Source organism: Macaca fascicularis, chromosome 6, assembly GCF_037993035.2.
Source record: "Macaca fascicularis isolate 582-1 chromosome 6, T2T-MFA8v1.1".
Taxonomy (NCBI): Eukaryota; Metazoa; Chordata; class Mammalia; order Primates; family Cercopithecidae; genus Macaca; species Macaca fascicularis.
The window spans coordinates 149,415,080-149,439,800 of NC_088380.1; the positions used below are offsets into that span (position 1 = coordinate 149,415,080).

General features: G+C 41.6%; 1 protein-coding gene across 40 annotated transcripts in view; it reads left to right on the plus strand.

Moving 5' to 3' along the window:
* Positions 1–24,721, plus strand: part of ARHGAP26 (Rho GTPase activating protein 26) — an 899,552-nt gene that overhangs the window by 575,324 nt on the left and 299,507 nt on the right. For 39 of the 40 annotated variants that reach the window (XR_010587140.2, XR_012414210.1, XR_012414212.1 and 36 more), the window contains 3 exons: positions 920–1,020; positions 2,936–3,030; positions 22,297–22,375. Coding sequence is in view for 35 of the 40 variants with exons in the window: in XM_045394984.3 (XP_045250919.2) it covers positions 920–1,020; positions 2,936–3,030; positions 22,297–22,375 (275 nt within the window). In the remaining 5 variants the exon portion in view is untranslated. Of the gene's footprint in view, positions 1–919; positions 1,021–2,935; positions 3,031–9,254; positions 10,197–22,296; positions 22,376–24,721 lie in introns of those variants that run through there. The other variant, XM_073994512.1, reaches the window with a different exon arrangement.

Sequence of the window (24,721 nt, forward strand, 5' to 3'; positions counted from 1 at the left end):
GTCCTTGATGCCCCAGTGGAAACATTTACTGTATTGTTTTTTAGTTTACTAAATGACATGTAACACTTGCAGTTGGCAGTCATGCCACACCATTAATAATTATTAAATGTCTGCCAGTTCTGCTGTGTGATCTCCATAAGCATCTAAAACTAGTATTGGTTGAAGTCCTTTGCAGGCTGACTAATGCCTTCTTCCTGTAATAGTGCTTTGTCATTTCAAGTAATTGGCTGAGCACTGAGTAAAATCAGAGACTAGAACATGACTGCATGGCACCTCCCTCTTGAGGTGACATACTAATCTTGAGGGACATACTCCTTATAGGTTACATCTGGGCATTGATAGTCACTTCCACTCTGCATCTCTGGTGTCTCTGAGGTCTCCTTGTCGGCTTTTCAGATCTTCTTGAGTTCTGCTAAAGTAAGTCTGGGGTTTGGAAGTAGGTCAGAACCCCTGATGTCTGTGCACAGAGTCACAGAGCAGCTGTGTGGGAAGCATGATGTCATCGCAACAGATGGGAATGGTCACAAGCACTTGGAGGAGCCTTTCTGCGTTCTCTCCTCAATCTTCTTACTCCTGTCAGCGAAGAGAGTGGAAACTTCAGTTGGGGCTTGATGATGGGAACGTGGATTAATTTCCCCAGGGAACCTTTACTTCCCTTGTATTTTAAGACCCACTGGATGTAGCAGTAGTGGGAAACAGCCTTCTTTGGTCCCTGGGGGAAATCCCTGGGTTGGTTTCATTTGAGCTTGTGGGATCAGATTTCTGTCTATTCATTCTAGCTGATGTAGAGAATATATTACTCCTAAAATAGTTTAAGGGTAGATGAGCATTATGAATTATGGGTTGTGGTTTTTCCAGCTCGTGATGTGTAGCATAGAGTGGAATGTATAGATGTTTTATGGGAAATATTACCTTGCAGGTCACTTTGGAACTTCTTGGGTGAAGCACTACTGTACATATCAACGGGATTCCAAACAAATCACCATGGTACCATTTGACCAAAAGTCAGGAGGAAAAGGGGTGAGTTCATTTTTAAAATTTGGTGCTTGATTTGCTTGGCTAACATATAATGATTATAATGCATGTATAAAGTGACACCTCCAGTGTTACATTTATGTTTCATTATAAATTTAAAATTAATAATTAAAAAAAATTTTATATAGTAGTTTTAGGAAGCCTAAGAGGCTGAAGAATTGCTAAAATAAGATGATTACTCTTAGCTCTAAGTTATATTAGGAACTGTAATTAAGAAATATTTTTGTATTTCACATATATACAATGTCAAGCATGTCGAATATTTTTATATGCTAAAAATTATTGGATGACCTCATCCTGTGAAACTGATTCAATCCCACTCCCACTTGACACCTGGAGAGCTGCCGGTGGCAGTATAGATGTCCTGGTTACCTATTGCTATGTAACAAGTCACCCCAAAACTTAGCAATATTTAAAACAACACCAATCATTTTAGTATTTCTCATCATTTCTGTGGGTCAGGTATTCAGGGGGCGTTTGGATAGGTGGTTCAGGCTTGAGGTTTCTCACAAGGTGCTAAGCAGATGGTAGCTAGAGCTAGAACAAGGAGGGTCTGAAGCAGCTCAAGCTGGCCAGATACAGAGCAGTTCTGTCTGAGAAATTAATCTTTGCTATTCAATGGAAGACAATAGATGTAAGGCCTGTGAATATAAACTGTCTCCTCCTAGGCCTTCTGTGTTTTGTTTGCTATTCTGATATTAGTGGGTGGTTAAGTTTTACCTTATGTAGCTACACTTCTGTTATTTCAACAAACAGGCAAGCTTGCTAATTTCTCCCATTAGTTTAGATAAAAAAGATTGACAGAGGCAGGGGAAACAGAAATCCTAACAAATTCCTAAGTGACAGTAAGAAGAAATCAGGGACAGCAACTTCTGTGTTTCTGGGTATAAAGTAGTGCTATGAGATGAAATTGTCACATTCAGTTGAGCAATGGAATACTACTCAGCAATATGCACAACAACATGGATGAATAGCAGAGCAATTATGTTAAGTGAAAGAAGCCAGACAAAAAGAGCACATACTGTGTAGTTCCATTTATATAAAATTATAGACTATGCAAACTAATGTGTAGTGACAGAAAGCAGATTCAGCAATTGCTTGGGGATGTACTGGGAGGAGGGATGGATTGCCAAGGGATACAAGGAAACTTTTGGGCATGATGGAATTATTTGCTGGCTTGGTCATGGTGATGGTTTCATGGATGTATATGACATCAACATCTATAAATTGTACAGTTCAACATGTACAGCTTATACATTAATTATATGTCAGTAAAGTTGTTAAAATGTATTTATTGAGCAGCTACTGTTTCTAGGATCCAGTTGGGCTCAGGAGACAAGAATAAGCAAAATTTGACCCAGTCTCTGTTCTCAGGGTCCTGTGGTCTAATGGAGAGAGAGACATTATTGTATTCATCACCTATATCAATACACAGTTTCAGCTATGGTCAGTGCTGTGATGGAGGGAAAGGTACATGGTGCTTTGTGAACACGTACTGGTGATATTTGTTCTGATCTGGGAAGGTTTTCTTGGAGAAGTGATGACCAACCCAAGATCATAGAAGCTCAGAATTGGGAAGAAACCGTCTTCTTCTACTCTTATGAAACCTGCAAATTAAAACAATATCCACACTCGTTTATCTGCCGTGGACTGATGCAGTGCCATCATGATCCACCCATACTAAAGATGTTCGGGTCCAAGTCTAGTATGGTGTACAAATGTAAGCTGCATGAGGCTTTTTCCTGGAAAGGTTTATAGTCACCCTTCCACCGCCCGTGGTCATGAGCACTCAGATTTGAGAAGATGAAATGATGGCTCCTGTTTACAGGTCATGTGTGTCCTAGAGAGGAGTAGAGCTCCCATTCTGGCCTCATCTTGATAGTCTGTGCGTTCCCACTAGGGAGAAGATGAATCAGTTACCCTCAAATCCTGCACACGGCGGAAAACAGATTCCATTGAGAAGAGGTTTTGCTTTGATGTGGAAGCAGTGGACAGGTGAGTAGCTAGCATGCTTTTCTCAGGAGCCAATAGAGCTGAATTTCTATATCTTACATTTTCTTTTCAGTCAAAGCTTTCTGCCTTTTTCCCCTTCTCCCCCTCCCTCCTTCCTTTCCTTCTCCATCCCTTCATCTATGTCCAGGGTGCTGGATCCAGGCCATTGCTGGTTTGCGAGAATCATTAGAGCCTGCCTGCCTATCTTTTGGATTCAGCACTGAATCACTGGCTTGGTTTTGTTTTACTTTAATGTTAGTGCTTTCATGCTCAGAAATGTTGTTGTATCTCCAGGAGGTTGAGTAGACTTTTAAAGAAAACTATTTAGCATGATTGTATCAGCTATTTGAAAAATTTTTTTTTAACTGAAAAAGTTAGTATAATGATTCAAAAGGCATTGGAATGGAAGAAATTTTTCTCAAATAAAAAAACAGCTTTTAGTTACATTTCACCTACCAATGTGTGTGTGTGCCCAGGAAAGACACCAAACCACTTGTGAAATCACAATTTTTTGGAGGGAGAGCCATGTGTTGTATTCCTCAAGATTTATAGTCTCTCATTAAGTTGTACCATTTCGTGGTTTTAAGCTAGTTTGACAACATTCCAATTCTTTGAAACACTTTACTTGGCAACAGGTTAATTTTTTCAATGAAACCCACGTGTTAAGCTTATTTGAGCTGCCTGTTCAAGATCAGGAATGCTAGCACCAAGATCCTTAAATCTCAGCATGATGCTCCGTATAATGCCATTTAATCTCTCTCCTTTGTTAAAAAAAACACTATACCATTTCATCAAGCCAGTACTTACCCCTCCCTGGGAAGTTCACCTGTGGCCACCTTTCCCTGGCTCTGTGGCATCCTGAGACTGAGTACTGCCTGGGGTGTGCTCCTTGTGCACTAGCAGGTGTGCACTGCCTTCTTCTGGCAGGTGTCTACTCTGCGCTGGAGGCTGCTAGGGCTGCTGGAGGCCGTTAGGCCTCCCATGGAGAGAGCATGCCCTCTTAGCCTGTATCAGAAGTTCATGGAAACTAACTGCATCTCTTAAGCAATTTAGTCATTACACCTTTGGCTCTGAAGCCAGACAGCCTGGGTTCAAATTTTGACTTTGCTGCTTGGTAGCCGTGTGACTTTGAGCAAGTTACTTAATCTTTTGGAATCTTGATTTTCTCATCTGGAAAATGAAGTTCCCAGGATGGTTATAAGAATTCAAGGAAATAATGCTTGTAAGATGCTTGGCAGAGGGGCAGATAATAAGTGCTCAACAAGTATTAGCTGTTACTCTTTTTTTGCTGACTAGCTTGTCCTGCGTGCTCACCAGACATGATATTTGACTTCTAAACACAGAGAAGTACATATCCTTTACTGTGTGTAGAGGTGTGAGAGGGGAAGATAAAGAAGAATAGCATGGGATGGGGTCGGGGGATAGGTTGAATTGGAGTAGCAAAGGGGAATTGCAAACAGCCTTCCCCCAACTAAATTTGGTTATTATTGGTTTTAAACAAATCCTAAACCTTGGTGCTTTAAGCATCTCTTTTCTCTTTTCTAAGCATGTGATTGAAGGGAATTCATATTATTGGCATCCTTGAAGGAGGTTCAGAAGATCTGTTTGCATGGAAGTATAGCCACCTGTGATGCCCGTCAAATGCACGGTTCCTAGAGAGAACCGTCTGCCGCAGAGCTGCTTTGAAGAGAGCATGCCTTGTGTTGCAGCGCTCTGTCAGATTGAAAACAAACCCAAATTTGCTTTCTGAAGCCGAATTATTTTTGTGTTTTCATCTTCAGAAGTTTCCTGAGCAGTTATGGAGAGTGGCTTTTTACGCGAGTAAAGCTCACTATGGCACCTCCGTCTTATTTCCACCCTTGCCAGCACTTCCTAGCACCTTTCCTCCTTTATGACTCCCACAACAGCTGTGCATGTCCCAATTATAAGCAAAGAGTGAATGTGTCACATTCAGCATACTGAGTGGGCTTGCGAGTCGATTGCTCCTGAGTTTCTGTCCCTGGTTCCCTCTGCATGGCATGGAGGGATTTCGGTCATGGTTCAGATGAGGGTACTGAGTTTCCTCTTTTTTATTTTTCTTTTTTGAGATGGAGTCTCGCTCTGTCACCCAGGCTGGAGTACAATAGTACGATCTCAGCTCACTGCAACCTCTGCCTCCCAAGTTCAAGTGATTCTCTTGCCTCAGCCTACTGAGTAGCTGGGACTACAGGCATGCACTACCACGCCCGGCTAGTTTTTTTGTATTTTTAGTAGAGACGGAATTTCACCATATTGGCCAGGCTAGTCTTGAACTCCTGACCTCAAGTAATCCACCCACTTTGGCCTTCCAAAGTGCTGGGATTACAGGGATGAGCCACCATGCCTGGCCTGAATCTCCTCTTAATAGACAGGGGGTGAGTAGAACGCCTAGGAAACACCTCCTGTCAGATTTCTATACAGGTCCCAAATATTTAGGTTAGAGTACAGCAGGATTTTCCTCCTTTTTCCTTTTTTGACCTCAGTGCCTTTCTGTTTTTTTCCCTCAGTGTTTAGAAGGGGGCCCAGGTAGAGAAGGAAAAGGCATTTTCATGCGCTGGGTAGCTGCATCCCTGGGAACTCTGCCCAGAATCCTTTTTTCTCGAAGACTACTATACTTTCCTTTTTCACCAGCGTCCCTTAGCAAGGAGGCAATTGCTGCTAGATGCCTTGCTGTCCTGCCTTCCACAGGTTCCCCAGCTCCACCTGCTGGACCGGAGAGGCAGAGGGTCAAAATGCAAGTTTAGCACCTGGGAAATGTGGAAGTGAAAGAGAGGATGGTTACATTTAACCGCATAAGGGTTTGAGATACTCCCAGAGTATGTTAAGTGGAGAATACACAAACATTTATGTAGTGACTAGTAATGTTTTCTTCTATCAAGATACAAATACATGTTAAAGTGTGAATTATGTGACTTAGAATATGGGATTTTATGGATTTTTAAGATTGAATACATTTATCCTTTATACTTAATGCTGATATATCAAGTTATTTTGTAACAAAAGCTGTAGCCTTTAGGAGGTGATATCCTAGGAGGTCAGTATTGTGAGTTGATTACCCTACATCAACATATTTTACTGTGGTGAAAACCACGTGCACTCAGTTATAGATTCCTGGTGCCTGCCCCATACCCACCCAGTTCAACTTTCTGGGACTGAGACCCTGTAATCCATATTTTCAAGCTTTTTAGTTGTCCTTTATTCTTACTACTACTTGGTATGTTAAATACAATGTGTTTCACAATACAGTTTCATCAGCCCACATGAAAACATTTTCCTAATTCGAAAAATCACAACAAGCAACTATAGCAAAACAAAACAAATTCAGGCTCCTTTACTAAGGAGCTGAATGCTTACCTGTATGGAGGAGGAGAGTGTCACTACTAGGAAAGGTGATTTCTAGTCTCTGAGACAGATTACTTGACCAGGCAAAAGGCAAAAACAGTCACCAAAATCAAACCCCTGCCTTTTTAAAGGATGTGAAAATGGAGGAGGAGTGAGGCAACTGGTAGTATCAGAGCATTTCCTGTAAGCTGAACACTTTCATCCTTGTTTTGTGTCATCCTCACTACAACCTAGGGAGGTGGGTCCTCTGTTATTCCCATGCTGCTGAGGAATCTGCAGTGTAGAGGGGAGAGGCCGTTTACTCAGAGCTAAGGTGGGATTTGAACTGAGGTTCGCAGGAGCCTGTTCCAGGGCACATTGGTACCTCAAAACTTTGATTTTTTTTTTTTTTTTGAGATGGAGTCTTGCTCTGTTGCCCAGGCCATGGTGCAGTGGCGTGATCTCAGCTCACTGCAACCTCTGCCTCCTGGGTTCAAGCAATTCCCCTGCCTCAGCCTCCTGAGTAGCTGGGATTACAGGCATGCACTGCCACGTCCAGTTAATTTTGTATTTTTAGTAGAGATGGGGTTTCGCCATGTTGGCCAGGCTGGTCTCAAACTACTGACCTTAGGTGATCCACCTGCTTCGGCCTCCCAAAGTGCTGGGATTATAGGCGTGAGCCACCACACCTGGCCCAAACTTCAGATATTTTAGAAACATTTTCCAGTGATGAGCTCAGAGCTGTTGGTGGTTGCATTTCAGAGACACCGCAGTGTCCAGTTTTCAGGCTGTGAAATCTGGGAAGTGCTATTGGCACCCTGTCAGTTGCATTTGGCATTATAAACTAGAGTGAAACTGTACAGTGTAAAGTACAATGAACTGAAGCGGCAAACTCGCCTCTATTCTTACATCTATTCCTCTGTGACCTTCAGAAAGTCCTCATGTGACTAAATTAAGAGAGGCAATGTGATAGAGCATAGTGACAGGCACATGGCACTGAGTAGGTGTTCCATGAATGGTTTTTTTGGTTTCTGTACACCTTTTCTTCCAACTTTTATTTATTTGTTTAGAGGTGGGTGGGATCTCCTCATGTTGCTCAGGCTGGAGTTGAACTCCTGGGATTAAGCAGTCTTCCCACCTCAGCTCCTGAGCAATTGAGAAGATGGGTGCACCACTGTCACTGTCCCTGGCTCCACCTTTTATTTTTAAGGTGACACTCTTTTTTTTTTTTTTTTTTTTTTTTTTTTTAAATAAATCCAGGACGACTAGCATGAGTAGGAGATATCCTAGCGGTAGTATCACTTGTCAGCTAATTGTTTTCATTGTATCACAATACATTGCTGTCAGTTTGTTAATCCTCAAATCCCTGACATGTAAGTCTTACAGAAAACTGTTGTCGTTCTTTGACTGATGAATGAGCTGGAAATCACATTAAGTGTTAATCCAGGTCAATGGGATTTACATCTATGGTTCTTGAACTTTTTATGTCAAGGATCCATTTTATTTATTTTATTTTTTTATTTTACTTTACTTTATTTTATTTTATTTTATATTTTTGAGACAGAGTCTTGCTCTGTCGCCCAGACTGGAGTGCAGTGGTGTGATCTTGGCTTACTGCAACCTCTGCCTCCTGGGTTCAAGCAATTCTCCTACCTCAGCCTCCTGAGTAGCTGGAACTACAGGTGTGTGCCACCCCATCTGGCTAATTTTTCTGTTTTTAGTAGAGACAGGGTTTCACCATGTTTACCAGGCTGATATCAATCTCCTGACCTCAGGTGATCCGCCTGCCTCGGCCTCCCAAAGTGCTGGGATTATAGGCGTGAGCCACCGTGCCCAGCCAAGGATCCTTTTTAAAACCAAATACATTTCTAGAACTCTACTTTTAATTCTTATATATCTAAGTTCTTTTACCTTTGATATCTAAAAAGTAGACCTATGCTCTCATCTCTGTGTCCACACCCTTTCGTATTGGCTTCTACACTATTTCAGAGGCCACATCTCATTTAGTTTCTTTTCTCTAGTGCCTTCCTTTTTTTCAGAACTAGTTTTTGGGGGGAAGTTCAAACCTGAACTACTGAGGACCCTGGGATTACATGGAGCAAATGTTTCACAGACTAATATTAGCTCTTCATATCTCTCCTTTCCCTCAAAAGAATTTCATTGTTCCCAACATTGAAAAGCTGAAGTTAGTAGAAATTCTTTGTATTTCTTCAATCTCAAACCGAAAACTTGCTTGGATCAAGGTATCATGTCAATCCAATCGATATAATGATTCTTTGAAGGTTCCTTCTGATTTCTTTTGAAATTCAGTTTAAAGACTCCAGCATTAAGAATATGACATGGCAGCTGGGCGCAGTGGCTCACGCATGTAATCCCAGCACTTTGGGAGGCAGAGGAGGGCGGATCACAAGGTCAGGAGATCGAGACCATTCTGGCTAACATGGTGAAACCCTGTCTCTACCAAAATTACAAAAAATTAGCCGGGTGTTGTGGCAGGCGCCTGTAGTCCCAGCTACTTGGGAGGCTGAGGCAGGAAAATGGAGTGAACCCGGAAGGTGGAGGTTGCAGTGAGTTGAGATCGCGCCACTGCACTCCAGCCTGGGCAATAGAGTGAACAAAAGAAAAAAAAAATGATATGGTTTTAAATAAATGTAGCTTGTAGTAGTTGTGTTGTACTGCCACAACATGCTTCAAAGGATAATTTTAAAAAATTTCCTAGCAGACGCTTGTTATAAATTGTGTCCCTGCCAAAATCATATGCTGAAGTCCTAATCCCCAGTATCTGAAAATGTGGCCTTATTTGGAGATTACTTTATAGAGATAATCAAGTTAAAATGAGGTGATTAGGGTGGGCCATAATGCGATGTTACCATTGTCCTTGTGAAAAGGGGAAATTTGGACCCAGAGATGGACATGTACATGAGAAGATACCATGTTAACATGAAGGCAGAAGTTGAGGTGATGCACCTACAAGCCAAGGAACGCCAAAGATTGGCAGGAGAGCACCAGAAGCTAGGAGAGACGCATGGAGCAGATTCTTCCTCACAGACCTCCGGAGGAACACTTGATCTTGAACTTTTAGCCTCTAGACCTGTGAAGCAATCAATTTCTGTTGATTAAGCCAACCAGTTTGTGGCACTTCGTGACAGCAGCCCCAGGAAATGAACACAGTGTTGAATAGGGAGGGCCTTTCTCAATGAAGCAGCACCCATGTACCCAGCAGCCTTTAAATGGATAACTCAACACCTTCTGCTTGAACACTCCCATTGCCAAGGAACCCCACTTCACAAAGCAGACCATTCACATAAATTACCTTCTTTCTTTATTTTATTTTATTTTTACTTGATGATAGCCTAAGCTTTCATTAGCTTTTTAAAAATCACCCTTTTTTGACTGAGCGTGATGCCTCATGCCTGTAATCCCAGCATTTTGGGAGGCCGAGGCAGGTGGATCATTTGAGCTCAGGAGTTCAAGACCAGCCTGGCCAACGTGGTGAGACCTGTCTTTACTAAAAATACAGAAAAAAATTAGCCGAGCGTGGTGGTGGGCACCTGTAATTCCAGCTACTCAGGAGGCTGAGGCAGAAGAATTGCTTGAACCCAGGAGATGGAGGTTGCAGTGAGCTGAGATCGCACCACCACACTCCAGCCTGGGTGACAGAGGGAGACTCCATCTCAGTAAAATAAAATAAAATAAAAATCACTTTTAAAATTCTTTAATAAAGCAGCATTGTTGGGTGCTTTTGTGTTACTTTGCCATAGCACCAGGCATTTGAAGGTTTATAATATATATTGGTTAATTGAATAAAGACTGGATTTATTGTTACAAAACGTGTCAACTCTGTGAGAGGATTTAGTGTAAAATTTCTGGGTTAAAAAATGGGACATGATTTCAAAGCAGCCGTTAGTGGTAGCATGATGTGAATCGGTAGTACTTGCTCATGTCTGTGTTCACTCACTTTGAATAATTAACTCCATCACACAGTGTCTTAAGGAAATTCATGAGCAAATATAGGGAAAGTATTTGCTTAGGCTAAAAAATCATGGTACTAGTCACTTGCCTGCATCCCTGGATTGGTTTATTTTTAAGAAATTTCTCACAGATGTAAGTGACACTTGGATATTTTCTCTCATGTTTTCCAGGAAGGCTCAGTCAACCATGTGAAAAATAATAAAACAACTTCTTCTGATTCCCTGAATCAGTGGAGTCTCTTCAGGGGCAGTGTTTACACTGGGAAGAGGAAATGATGACTTTTTTTCTGGGATTAACTGACTCTCACCAATGTCCATACATTTGAAAATGCTGTGTGTGTTAAGTGCCTCTTTCCCAGCACTGGTACTCTCCAGTGGGCAGCAAGGATAGCTTCTTAGAGAGGGCAAGGATATTTAGTGCTAGAGTTGTAGTAAGGGATAAGGCAAGAATCAACTTGTCTTCATGGAGCTCACCTTTGAGTTTGGAATGCTCATATACATTCAAGCAACTAAGGTATAAACACCGGTATGTTGAGTGTTCCGGCAAACCTGAAGGGCCAGAATACTGGGGGGAAATGCAACAAACAGGAGGACTTTACCCTTCTGTTCTTATAAAGGATGATGGCCTGACTGGAATATGCTGAATTCGTTCCCTCCCTCCTTCCTTCCTTATTTTATTGAGCATAACTACATGCTAGAGACTACTGACAGTGGAGATATAAAGTTTACAAATCAATTGGACTTTCTTAACAGATCTCATCTGATTTTCTTTCATACCAATTCCAAAGTCCTTGTTTTGCAAGCTTTCCATGAATAGGTAAAGGGCAGTAGCTCTCCACTGATCTAGTCCCAGCCTAGCATTTCACATCCACTGTTAACTCTATTTTCTTCTTCCCAGGTAACCTGCATTTGCACAGTGATGAGTTTTTCTTTATATTGGTTGGTTAGGTGTTTAATTAGGTATGTTTTATATACCTCTGTTCAATTCTAAATGTCTGTCTCAAGTGATTTGCTTCCAGAGGCAGAAAAACATTTTATGCAGCTTTTAATACAGTAATAGGTGCATATGGTTGTTCAATTTTATTTTTTATGGTGACATAATTTTGAGATGGATTAATTATTTTCTTTGGGGCTATGGTGAACTATTGTGTAAGAGACTAGAGGAGCTTAATCAAGTTAATTGCTATTTAAACTAAAATTTTAGCAGGTGCCCATGTAACCTGCATTTGTGTACTGGTAGGAAAAAGACCCAGGAAAATTGAAGGTTGGTGAAAGTCAGAATGGTGGAGGCCAGAAAGATTTTTGAAAGATGTGAAGAATCTACTGGAACCCTCAGCACCCTCATTTCAAATATGTTTGTATGGCAGGCTGCATGATGCAGGTAAAAAAAATAAGAGCATTCCTAAATTTGAATTTGGGATCTGTTCCTTACTAGCTGTGTGACTCTGGGTAAGTGGTTTAACCACATCTGTAAGATGGGGTGAATTATCACTACATTGCAGGATTTTTTCTGAAGGTGGAACACACTAATATTCCCCTCTGATGGAGTCCTATGTCTGAAAACATGGCTGTTGAATTTTTTTCTATGCCCTAAACCCTGGGACTCTATTGTTGTGATGGTGAACCTTAGCTTTGGTGGATATTCCTGTGAGCCTGCTTTTTGTCTTAATGGTGCTCTTTTCCTGTAGTGTCATAAGTTTTCAAGTTATCTATAAGCTGAGAGGAAATACAGGTGCATTCAGGGTATATGTGCAAAGGGCCTACTAGGGTAAGATTACATTTTCAAACTGTTTATGTGATAACCTCTTATTGATACATACTTCATATAAAAGATAAAGTTTTATGCCCTCTCTTTCCAATTTGTGGCCTCAAGAAGAAACTATATTAATTTTAAATTAAAATAATATTGTTTCTTCTAGCTTAGTAAGTGGTGTTTGTGCATGCATTTGTGTGTCTTTGTGGAATTGTGTGACTGTGAATTATGTGTTTTCCAAAAAAGATCATCTTATGTAACACTTTGTTTCAACATTCAACCTCTAGATGGCAGTTTTGTGTATGTATTAGTAACTATTAGAAGGTGCAGTTGAAAATTAGCTGTCCTATCTACACCTTGTATACGTTGACAGAAGACTGTGTGTGTGTATGTGTGTTTTCTGTAGAAAAAAAATCATGTGAGTATTATTCCTTAAAGGAAGAAGAGTATCCTAAATGACTCATTCTTTCTCTAGAAATTCATTCCTCCCACCCTTTCATCACAAATTGTTCATACCCATTTTCTTGCAAAAACAAACATGCTCAGTTAGTTGGGCCTCTGTTTAAACGTTACCCTTTACCTGACTCTTTGAACTAAAGTGCCAGGCTCTTTGCTTTAGGAATGGCTTGTTTAGGATGGTGCAGAAAAGATGAGTGATTTCACTGTCCTATGTGTGCTGAGAACCTGGCAGTCCTACTTTTCCCTCCTGGTGCAATGTGCCTTTATCTTTTGCAACACATGAATCCATTTTTCCTGGTTTCAAACTTCCCCTCCCTCCCCTTCTCACCCCTTGTTTGAAATAATATTTGATTTTGCCTTCCTGCTGGTCGGATTAGAGTGCTGGTCTCAATGCCATTGACATTTCAGGCAGGAAATGGCGTTTTCCTTCCTCAGAGGGTATTATATGACTCTGACTTCCATGACTTGAGTTGGGGGAAGATACCATAGTTTCTGAATTGCTTTTTGGCTGTTCTGTAAAATAAGTTACTGGAGAAGTTCTTAGAATCTTAGAATTCATGTAGTTTGAACTTGTCATTGAGTTTTTTTTTTTCTTTCAATTAAATGAGAGCATGCCTGTTTGCTGTTTGATTCTGGTTTAACAAAGAATGAGATATGGTGGTTAATGGACTTGATTGGGAGGATGATTGAGGCAACCGTATTTTTACTCTTTAGTCTGCATGATGAAATATGGAGTTTCATTGGTTGAGTATACCAGTTTATTTACCAATTTTTAAATATAAGATGAGTTTGTCTTTTTAAAATCAAAACCAAAAATTACCTATTTCATAATTCTGGATAGAAGAAACAATTCAACCAATACATTCCACTTATGTACATTTCTGTTGATTGTGAGATAGAATAGTAAAAATGAAAAAAAAATACATGAAACAGAAGCTATATTTTCATAGTTTGTTATCAATAGTAGTAATAGGTATTTGCATTCTCCTTGAGTCTCATTCATCCCATCAGTGAATAATGCCTTGTCCTTGTGCAGTGTGTTAACATTTGCTTGCTTCTATGTCCCTGATGCCCAGCATCATGACTAGCACATAATAGGCACTCAGTCAATATCTGTTGCATTTAAGAGCCATGCAATTTAATATGCCAAAGATGTCTTTGGGCTTCCCGATGTTTTACGACTTCCATCTCTCATAAAAATATAAGAACTTATCTGATGTGGTTGGTGATACCTACTTTTTAGACTGTTATTATTGCTATGATCCTAATTGTTTTAGGAACATTCCTCTAAAAATACCAAGGTTGCAGGCTTTAATAGGTTATGATTCATTCATTTATTAGGATCAGTTCCTTCCTTCCTTTTCTTTCTTTTCTTTCCCTCCCTCCCTCCCTCCCTCCCTCCCTCCCTCCCTCCCTCCCTCCCTCCCTCCCTCCCTCCCTTCCTTCCTTCCTTCCTTCCTTCCTTCCTTCCTTCCTTCCTTCCTTCCTTCCTTCCTTCCTTCCTCCCTCTCTTTCTCTTTCTCTCTCTCTCTCTCTCTCTCTCTCTCTCTCTCTCTCCCTCTCCCCCCTCCCCTCCCCTCCGCTCCCCTCCCCTCCTCTGCTCTCCTCTTTCTTGAGTCTTGCTCTGCACCCAGGCTGGAGTGCAGTGGTGTGATCTCTACTCACTGCAAGCTCTGCCTCCCAGGTTCATGCCATTCTCCTGCCTCAGTCTCCCAAGTAGCTGGGACTACAGGCGCCTGCTACTGCACCTGGCTACCTTTTTTTTTTTTTTTTTGTATTTTTAGTAGAGATGGGGTTTCAGCATGTTAGCCAGGATAGTCTCAATCTCCTGACCTCATGATCCACCTGCCTCTGCCTCCCAAAGTGCTGGGAGGATCAGATCGTTTCTAAATAATTGATTAGAAACTACTTCTAAAAACTTCTTAGAGGGTTAACCCTTGCTTCCTCCCTCCCTCCCTCTCTCCAACTCTCCTTCCCTCCTTCCTTTCTTTCTTCCTCCCCTTAAGGTGCTGGTCTTCCTGGATCCCAGGACATGTATGCTACATGCACAGGGGAGCAGTGCAACATTGTCCTTGAAGTTTGGGCTTTGCTCTAGATTCAGGCACACCTGGGTTCAAGTGCAGGCTTTGGCACTTACTAGTGGTGTGACATTATGCAAGTAACTTATGTGAGTCTCAGTCTTTTCACTTTTAAAAAGAGAAATAATGGTAGTGTCTACTTCATACAATTATTGTGAAGAATGAATGATAATACAAGTAAAGTCCTTAGCACAGTGGTTAGCACATAATAAACACTCAGTAAATCTGCCTGTGGTTTGGGGGCTGCCAGTTGCAGCACCTTCTGGTTTCTTACTTTCTCTGTCTCTCACCTGTACCACACCCAGATTATCATGGCATATTATGAATTCTTCTCATGCACAAAGGCCTTGCAGAAGGACCCCAATGGTTTATTACATCAGAGCACACATAGTAGTGCAGATTCATACATTCTGTCTCCAAATAGTAGATTATCGTTGCCTTCCAGTGATGCCACTGGGTCCTTGAGTATTGGAAGAAAAAAGGAAGTCGCTCAAGTTCCTCCTTTGTGGATAACCTGGAGATACTCTCCTGAGTTTGACTGTAAGGTGAATCAAGAATATAGACAGGCATCCTTCATTGTTGGTATTAATGCATGAGGTGGATGTCTTTATAACATGCAATGATGACCTGGGTTGGAGCTCAGATAGATTCAGAGAAAGACAGACACAGACAACAGAAGTTGCAAACTGGTGGTCCACAGACATGCGTGGTTTGGCTTGAATAGTGTTTGAGGCAACATTTTAAAACTGGAAAAATCTTTAATTGCTGATCATGCCTTCCCACATGCCAGCTGCCGGTTGAGCTGAATGACAGATACTTCCTTTAGGTGGGGTGTGTGCTGTCTGTTCTGCCATAGTCCCCACCATGCCCTGTTGCCCACCTCCCCCATGAAGACAAGTGACAGGTTTTTGCTTTGCACTAGCATTGTTGTTTTTCCCCCAGAGGGGAGATAATTCTTTGTTCTTTGTTTCTATCTGAAAGTAAAACTGAAAAAGAAAAAAACCAAGAGCAACATAAGACCAAGCCTGTTTTCCTTAGATTAAAGAATTTCTTATCCAGTTTCCCTCATTTTGCTTACTTACCTAGTCTCTGCAGACATTTGGATCTGTAATCTCATAAACAGACATGGAAAAAGTGTCATTCTCCAATATTATTCTGTAGGGCTTTGGCCATATCTTTGTGTAAATGAAGCTCTTCTGAACCAGAACCATTACATTGTCCAGGAACTATTAGGAATTCATTTTCCCAGTAGCACTTCAGAAACAAAGGACCACTTCCCCTCCCTGGCACTTGCAAAACTCTTCTTGCAAGTAGATGGCAGCTCATGCTCCCTTCCTTATTATTCCCCTTTGTCTTCCTATATAAGTGTAGTGGGCAGGTTTCAGACACAGGCTTTGAGATTGTGTGTTCCTGTGGGCGCCTCAGCTCGTCTTCTTTGAATTTGACCCTTAAATATACAGTAGTGTGGATGGAAGTTGGGGAATGAACTCTTGCCAACAGAAGATTTGTAGTCTTATGAATGAATAAACCCTAGATCTTTGTAGGTTGATTTAGAAGGAACGGTACTGGTAAATTCTGAGTGTTTTTGTTTCAGTGGGGTGGAGTTAGTAATAGCTTTTCCTTGTCCAATAGGAAGTGGGTAAATTGCCAAACCACTGAGATCACTATTGTTGACTCAGATTCAGGAATAAGATTAGAGTAGGAAAGCTGTCGAGTAACCCTGGAATCGGGGCTGGTTGTGATTCTGTTTGCTCTTGGCTGGTGAGCAGGCTATGAGTTGATATAGCCAGTGGTCCCAGGATCCTGAATGTGTTGCTAAACCATATATTTCTTTCCATGGGCTATTTTTGGGGGCCAGGGTTGGAGGAAATATGCTGTTGGGTAGCAACTTGCCCTGTGGTAGATGGAGAGTTATTTTCTCCATGGCTCCTACAGTGTGAGAGGTGAGGTGCCAGCTTAGAGAAAATTCCAGATCCTTGTTCATGATTCTCAAGCAGATCCAGATATAGCACTAAGGACATATTCAGAGTGAAAAGGAAGTGCTGTATTTTAAGTGGATTCTCAGGGTTGAGCTCTACAGAGGATTTTTAAGTCATTTGCTCTTTCTCTCATCTGGCGGGTGGAGGGAGCTCCTTGACAGATTTTTTAGAATTTGCCAAAGACCCCTTCTCTGTTCTTGTTAGTTATCAGATGTTAATTTTAAAAGGGAGTGGCAGGCCGCTTTGTTGCGTTACTCAGGAGGAAAAAGGAAATGGCCATTATGTCAGCGCAGGTGTGTCCCTTCAGCCCTCAGCCCTGTGTGCTTTGTGGTAGAGGCATGAATTTCAGTGCTGTATATGAGCATGTTGGGAGTGGGAATCACACACGTCATTAGCACCTGTGGGTTGTTTCTTTTCCTTTTGAAACTATACACACCTGCCCTTCTGCAGCAGTAATTTTAACCCTACCCCATATTTACCATCCTGTTCCCGTTCACCCCACCTCTACCTGCCCCTGTGATTACAACTAATTTTTGGAGCATTCACCGTGTGCCTGACACTTTGAAATGCCGCACACACTTCTCATGTAACCTTCCCAGCATGCACTGAGGTGTAATCGTGATAACGCTGGGAGACAAGTAATTGAACTGCTCTATACTATTGTTCTTTAAAACATAGGTAATAAGAGTAGCACAGAATAGTTCAGTTGCTAGTCTGCCATGGTTATACATCTAGGAAGCACTAGAATCAGAATAACTAGTGAGCCTAAGTTATTGATGAGAAGTCATAGCTCTTGGGTATTTAAAACAATTTTTACTGAGGTGTAATCACAGTAAAATGCATGAATCCAAAGTCTGTATTTTAATAACTTTTTATACACACACAACTGTGTAACCACCCAGATGAAGATATAGAATGTTTCTGTCACTCCAGGAGATACCCTTGTGCCGCTTTTCAGTTGTTGCCCATATCTCTTTTTCAAAAAAAAAAAAAAATCGCTCTTCTGACTTCTGTTGCCATAGATGAATTTTGCAAGTATTTGAACATCATAGAAGTGGAGTCACACAGTCACATAATCTTTTGTGTCTGGCTTCTTTCCCTCATCGTTATATCTCTGAGATTCATTCATGTTGTTGCATGTAGCAGTGGTTGATTCTTTTAAAAAAAAATTGTTGTGTGGTGTCCCATTGTTCAAATATACAACAGTTTATCCATTTATCAATGAGTATTTGTTGTTATTTTTGCAATTTTTGGCTATTCTAAATAAAACTGCAGGTATTCTTGAATGTACCTTTTGGTGGACATATGTACTCAATTCTCTTGAGTATATATGTAGAGGTATAATTGCTAGGTCATAGGGCAGGTGCATGTTTAGTTCTAGCAGATATTGCCAAAGTGGTTCCATCAACTTATTCTCCCACCAGCGATGTATGAGAGTCCCAGTTACTCTATATTTTTTGCCAGTACTGGTTATTGGTGGCCTTTTAATGCCCTCTATTCAGGAGGGTGCTTGTTATATCTCATTGTGGTTTTAATCACATTTCCCTGATAAGTAATCAGTTTGGGCTCTGTTTCTTCGCCTTATTGGCCATTTGGATGTCCTCTTTTATGAAGTGCTTATTCAAGTATTTATTGTATTGGGTGGTTCATTTTTTCTTATTTATTTTTAGGCATTCTTTATATATTCTGGATATGAGTTTTGTAGGAGATAGATATTACAAATATCTTCTCTCACTCTGGTTTGACTTTTTTAAAAATAAAAGTAATAAGTAATTAAATTCATCTTTCGACGAGTGTAAGTTCTTCATTTTGGTGAAGTCCAGTTTTTCAATATGTTTTCTTTATGATTATGACTTTTTGTGTTCTTTTTTAAGAAAAGCTAATTGCCTTTCCATCTCTTGAGTATTTTTTAAGACAGATAAAACATGGAGGTCCACTGCTATAGAAAGTAAGCCCCAGTTACTCTGGATGCTGTTGGATTCTTGTTTTGGATTAGCTGTTCGCCTAGAGTAGTGTTGTAAGCCCTCATATTTATGAAGCACGTTAGGTTTTTACAGAGCTCTTTATCATTCAATCTTATTTAATCCCATACAGGAGCTCACTAAGGCACTTGCAGAAGTGCGTGGCTGATTTTGACACCAGAGGACTTGGGTGGTCAATATGAGCTTTCTGGGGGCTGTGGTGCCATCACATTTGCCATGGCATTATGCACAAGAGTTAAGGGTTGGAATGCTTGTGTTCACATCCTGGCTCTGTATCTTGGCAGCTCTGTGATTGTGGACAAGATACTTAACCTCTCTGAGCCTTGGTTTTCTCATCTGCTAAAGGAGAGTAATAAGAATATACTTTTCTCATGATGTAGCTGTGAAGATTAGGTGAATTAATTTATATACAGTGCTTAGCACAGCAACTGGCACATACTGCTGGGTTATACTTACTACTGTTCTTTTATTGTACTGAGTCTAATAGGCTCACAATTCTTTGTAAAGGTAAAAGGAGCTCTGATCATTTACTCCATTTCTCTTTCATTGTTTTATATGTTCCCTTCCTCATTCCATATTATCCTCCTACTTTTTTTATTTTGAGATGGAGTCTCGCCCTGTCGCCAGGCTGGAGTGCAGTGGCGTGATCTCGGCTCACTGCAACCTCCACCTCCCGGGTTCAAGTGATTCTCCTGCCTCAGCCTCCCGAGTAGCTGGGACTACAGGCATGTGCCACCATGCCCAGCTAATTTTTGTATTTTTTAGTAGAGACGGGGTTTCACTGTGTTGGTCAGGATTGTCTTGATCTCCTGACCTCGTGATCCACCCATATCGGCCTCCCAAAGTGCTGGGATTACAGGCGTTGGCCACTGCGCCCCACCTATCCTCCTACTTTTAATCTCTCTCTCCTCTGTCTCCCCAGCCCTGCCCATTTTTTTTTGCTGTGAAGAACCACATGCATTTCAAACATGAACTAAATTGACATCCTGTAAGAGCAGGTCTCAAAGTATGCTAGTTTATGGGGACTGACCTGCAAAGTGGAGGGTCATTGAGGGTTTTGCTTGTTTTATTTTGTTTTGAGGGATAGTTATTAGTAGGGCATGAGGAAGGTAAATATGGAAAGAAAGTTACGGTTTTACTCCAGAATAAAGATAGTTCACCCTTTTTACCTTTGTTCTTGGAAATTCACATGCAAGCCATGTGCATCCGTCCCCTACCCCACTCCCCCTGCAAAAGGGAACAAGACTACATGTGGAAAAGAACTTGTATTTTGATATTTCTTCTTGGAATGAAAACAAATCCTGTTGACTTTCCTGGTTACCAAGGCCGAGTGGCCCACCCTTCACAGCCTCTGAGGTTGTCGAACTTCCTCTTTGTGGCTCGGGGTGGAAATCTCACACTGTGTGCCATGAAGTTGATGTAATATCTGTGAGCCCCTGAGACCGTGGTATGCAGACAGCTCTTGTGATCTCACTGTTTGCTGGTGGGCCACTAGCAGGAAACGAACTAGAGACATGTTGGCTCCTTGACCTCACTGCAGAAAGGAGGGTAACTTTGCACTCTAGGGCAAGGGGAACAGGAAGGAAAAGAGTGGGGATGGAGTGGACAGCCCAGGGTGTGGGCCTCAAACTTAACTCTGCACCAAGATCACCTGGGGAGTTGGTTAAAATCCAAGTTCCCAGGCACAGCCCAGTTCAGATTGAGTGGAGTGGGGTTGGGCTGGAGTCTCCATGTTAAGGGAATGTCTGATTCTGAAGCAGGTGGTACAGAAGCAGCACCTGCAGCAACACTGAAAGACCCAGAACCGGGGACTTGAGAGTTCTTCAATAGACAGTAGCTGCAGAGGCTTTTTGTTTCAAAGCTATTAAGATGTCGTACTTGGTCTTTAGAGAAAGGTGGAAGGGTAGAATCAGTCCATCGTGCCCTCAAGCCACAGAGTCAGTTCTGTGGAGCCACCACTGTCAGCTGTCTGCAGATACCCACTGACTCTGGCACACTGAATGGGCTGATGGTGGGAAGTGGGCACTTGGTTGGGTCTGAGAATGAGAATTTCTGAGAAGAGGAGGGAGAGTCCTGGAAGGTGCTCATGGAGAGACGAGTTATTCCATCCTCTGAGTTATCTTTGTATTATGGTGCCAGTCCCAGTGTGACCTTCATGGGAATGACCATCCTCTTGGGATCAGTGTTCCACCGTCATCAACACGCCCGCCTGTCTAGCTGCCCACCCCTCCTCTCACCCACACACACCCCCACTCCCCTTTCTGTCTCTTGCTTGTTCTCTCACTCCCTTCTCTTGCTTGTTTGCATGCTTTCTCTCTCTCTCTGTCTCTCTCGACCCCACACACGTTTATACCCTCACACATTCACACCCCTACCCCATGCACCTTGTATCCCCAACCCATCTGTATTTACATGCCCACAGCTCTAAAGTTTTTTTAAGGGGATGTTGAGGGATGATTAATGAAAAGAATCAAATGTGACTTTTAAATTATGTTAAACAAATAGGTTTAGCATGTTCATTGGAACTATAGCTATAAGCCAGAAGCGGAGATGATGGGCGGGTGAGAATGAGCAAGCTTGGGTGCTTATGGGGCCCAGGCTTGTGCTGCTAAGGGTGTTGCTCAGCCTGTGTAGTTTTCATACCGTATTGTCGTATGATCATTCGCAGTGTTTGTGCACTCAGACAGGAATCAGACTTTAGTTCTTGCTCAGTGGACTTCTTCCTCCTTTTTAGGCTGTCTCAAATTTTAAAGAGGATGGTTTTTAACTAGCAATTCTTAACTTTTTGAGGGTTGCAGTTCTCTCTGAGAATTTGACGGACAATTTGAATTGTTTCTACAGAAAAATCCACATACATTTGAGGGAGAGGAGGAGGTGGTTTGGGGACACTCTGGGATTTATCTTCACCCTAAATGAATAACTCTTGCTTTAATGAGCGTAGAGGGCTTTCAGCCTCTTCTCCCAAGGTCGTTTTTATCTCACAGTCTCTTTTTCTTGTGGAGTACCATTTGTGATGGGAACTGAACAAAACCCATTTGATATTGTGTGCATGTCTTCTGGAGGGCTTGTGCTCAGGTTTAGGGAGCAAGCCGATTTCAGTGAGTGAAATGATCTCATGCATGTAAAGCACTTAGCACCTGACATGATTAAGTATTCATTTTTTAAAAAGATTGTGCACATTTAATCATAACTACCAAGATGATGACCACCATAAAACTTCTCCATGTCTGAAGCAATTTAGAAGCAGTGGACTAGATATTAGGAGACAAGCATGCCTCTAGCTTGGATGTTTTCTCCTCTTTTTTGTCTTGAGTCCAGTAATTCCATTCACTTCCACAAACATTTATTGCATTTCTACTGTGAGTATCATACTCTGTTAAGCATTCTGAGGTCTCGAAATGAATAAGATTTCAAGGAATTGAACAGTGTCTAAAGGAACCACTTAACTCCTCTATGTCCCTTACGTGTAAAATAGGGTCATATCTTCTGTGTTTCTGCCTCTCTGAGGGAGATGGGCTGACTGAGAGGAATTTGGGCCATCTTTTCTGAGACTAGAAGGTGGCTTAGTAAAGCCGAGGGTTGTACCCCTCTTTGTGTCGTTAACCCTAGCAACCACGGACTCTTTTGAGTGGATGTTTAAGATTCGCCTTCACCAATCTCTGTACATGTGGCACTGGTTTCATATCCATGTCCCTCCTTTCTCTGCAGGCCAGGGGTTATCACCATGCAAGCGTTGTCGGAAGAGGACCGGAGGCTCTGGATGGAAGCCATGGATGGCCGGGAACCTGTAAGTAACAATTCAGGGAAGTACAGCAAGAATGAAGGCCCTGAGTTGTTTGTTGCTTCCCTAGTGCAGTGATTTTTGCTGTTGTTCTAAAGCCTTGGGTTCTTGAAACCAATGTACTAGAGGTGGTTTTTTATTCCTAGGTTTATGTTTGTGAATATTGATATTGCTTCTGTATAGATATAGTTCTTGAGCTTTGACCTCTCTGTCCTAAGGCATGTCTTCTGCATAGAATTACACCAGAACTCCCATCTTTTATCACTGACTTCTGGTTCAGCCTCCCGTAGTAACTTACCTCCCCTTATAAGCAGTGGGACATTATCAGGGTGGATGGAGGGAGGTGAGCCTGGTAATATGATCCCTGCTGCTATTTCAGCAATGCTGGCCTCAGCTGGGTGATGTAATCTCATAGTTGTTCCGCATCTTGTGACGTGTAAAATCCGTAAGAGCCCTGGAATCATTGTAGTCGTCTTATCTTAGTTCCAAGGATCTCAACTCTATTAGTCAGCAAATCTCAAGGTTGCAGAAATCGTAAGAGTACAGTCTAACCATGTGCCACCAACAAAAGAGAAAAAGAATCTACAATGGCAGGGGGCCAATAATTGATGCTTACACCAAAGGGAGGAAATGTGTGCAAGGAAGAAGTAGGCCATGGGCTCCATTGACTATAGAACTCTTTGCATCAAACTGGATAATGCCAGCTGATTTGTGTGTCTCTTTCTCAGCTTACCTTGGTGAGGTGGTCTGGCAACATAGTTATGTACCTTTCTACTCAGCCATATTTTATACAAACTTGCGACGCAGTCAACTAAGCATAAAGAAATAGCTAGTATTGTATGACATTTAATAATATACAGAGCAAGGTCTCTTAAAGATTTAAATAAATAATGATTTAGACACAGTTTGCTAAACTATAATTAAGCATTGTTTAATCTTAATTCTTCTCCTGGGCTAAAATATAAGATAGCTCTGATTGTCTCTGAATACGTTGTTACCCATAGGAACCCTCAAAACCAGATACACATTTCTACCTTTGAGGCTTTATGGGCATAATAGCTGCTTGATGTCAAAGGCCTTTGAAAGAAGCTTCCCAAGTAGATCTTTTTGCTAGCATTATCTACTATTTATTGAGCACACTTTTTTGCATGTTAGGCACAGGACTGAGCACATTACATCTCTTAACCTGTTTATTTCTCTTAGCACTTAATGAAATAAGTTCTGTGATTCCATTTTATAGATGAGGAAACTGAGACTTAGACAGGTTAAATAACTTGCCCCAAGTCGCACAGATAGTAAATGGCTGTATTAGTAGGGTACAGGCTAGGTTGCTATAACAGAGAGACTCCGAAGTACAGTGGTTTATGTAAGATAGATAAGTGTATTTCTCTCTTAGAGCCGAGAAGGGAGGAGTCCATGTCTAGTAGGGTCATTCTGCTATCCTCAGCCCACGGCTTCCCACATTGCTCCAGTCATTGCCATTTTCCAGCCAGAAAATGAGGATTAAAGCATTTTGAAGGACCCAGAAGATGCACATGACACTTCCATTGGCTCAAACATAATGGTACAGCCACATCTACCTGCAGAGCAGGCTGGGAAACCTAGGCTGTACATAGGCAGTCATGGGCCCTGCCAGGACCCTGGGCGTGTTGTTATTTCAGAGAAGAGGAGAAAGGATACTGTGAATAGTTGGCAGTCTCCATCCTAGTGGCAAAGCTAGAATTTGACCCATGTCTAATCCTAGACATACTCAGTTTTCATCTTTAATGGAGGTAAAATTTCAAATTGCCTTCTAAGAATTCTCAGTTCATTTTTACAGTACTTTCACTCCCTCCCTGGAATGATTCTTCAACTCAGAGGGAAGGAAATGCCCAGGAAGAACAATCCTGTATGGCATTCTCTTCTTGGTATGGGCAAAAAAAGCCAAATTACAACAACAACAAAACCCCAAACCCACTACCATCTCTCCCCCTGCCCTGGATAAGCTGGAGTTCCAAAACTGCCTCACCAATTAATTCCATTTTAAGCCTCCCCATCCTCTCCCCCCACCACTTAGATATTTGTTCTCTGTGTATAATTGGTCTTCTTACTAACCACTTCAGTTTTCCTGTAGATTAACATCTGGCCTCTGCAGATGGAAAGTGTGCTGTTGAAAGAAACATCTTCTTGCTCCGGAATGTACAAATTAAAACAAGTTTAAACACAAAATAATTTTGTTTCTAAACATAATATAAAATTATTTCCTCACAGGAACATATAGCTTGCACTGAAAACCACACTTCTGTGTGCTTTTTAGTTTCCTAAAGAGGGAGATAAATATAGACAAATGATGTCTGTGTAATTGACAGTAAT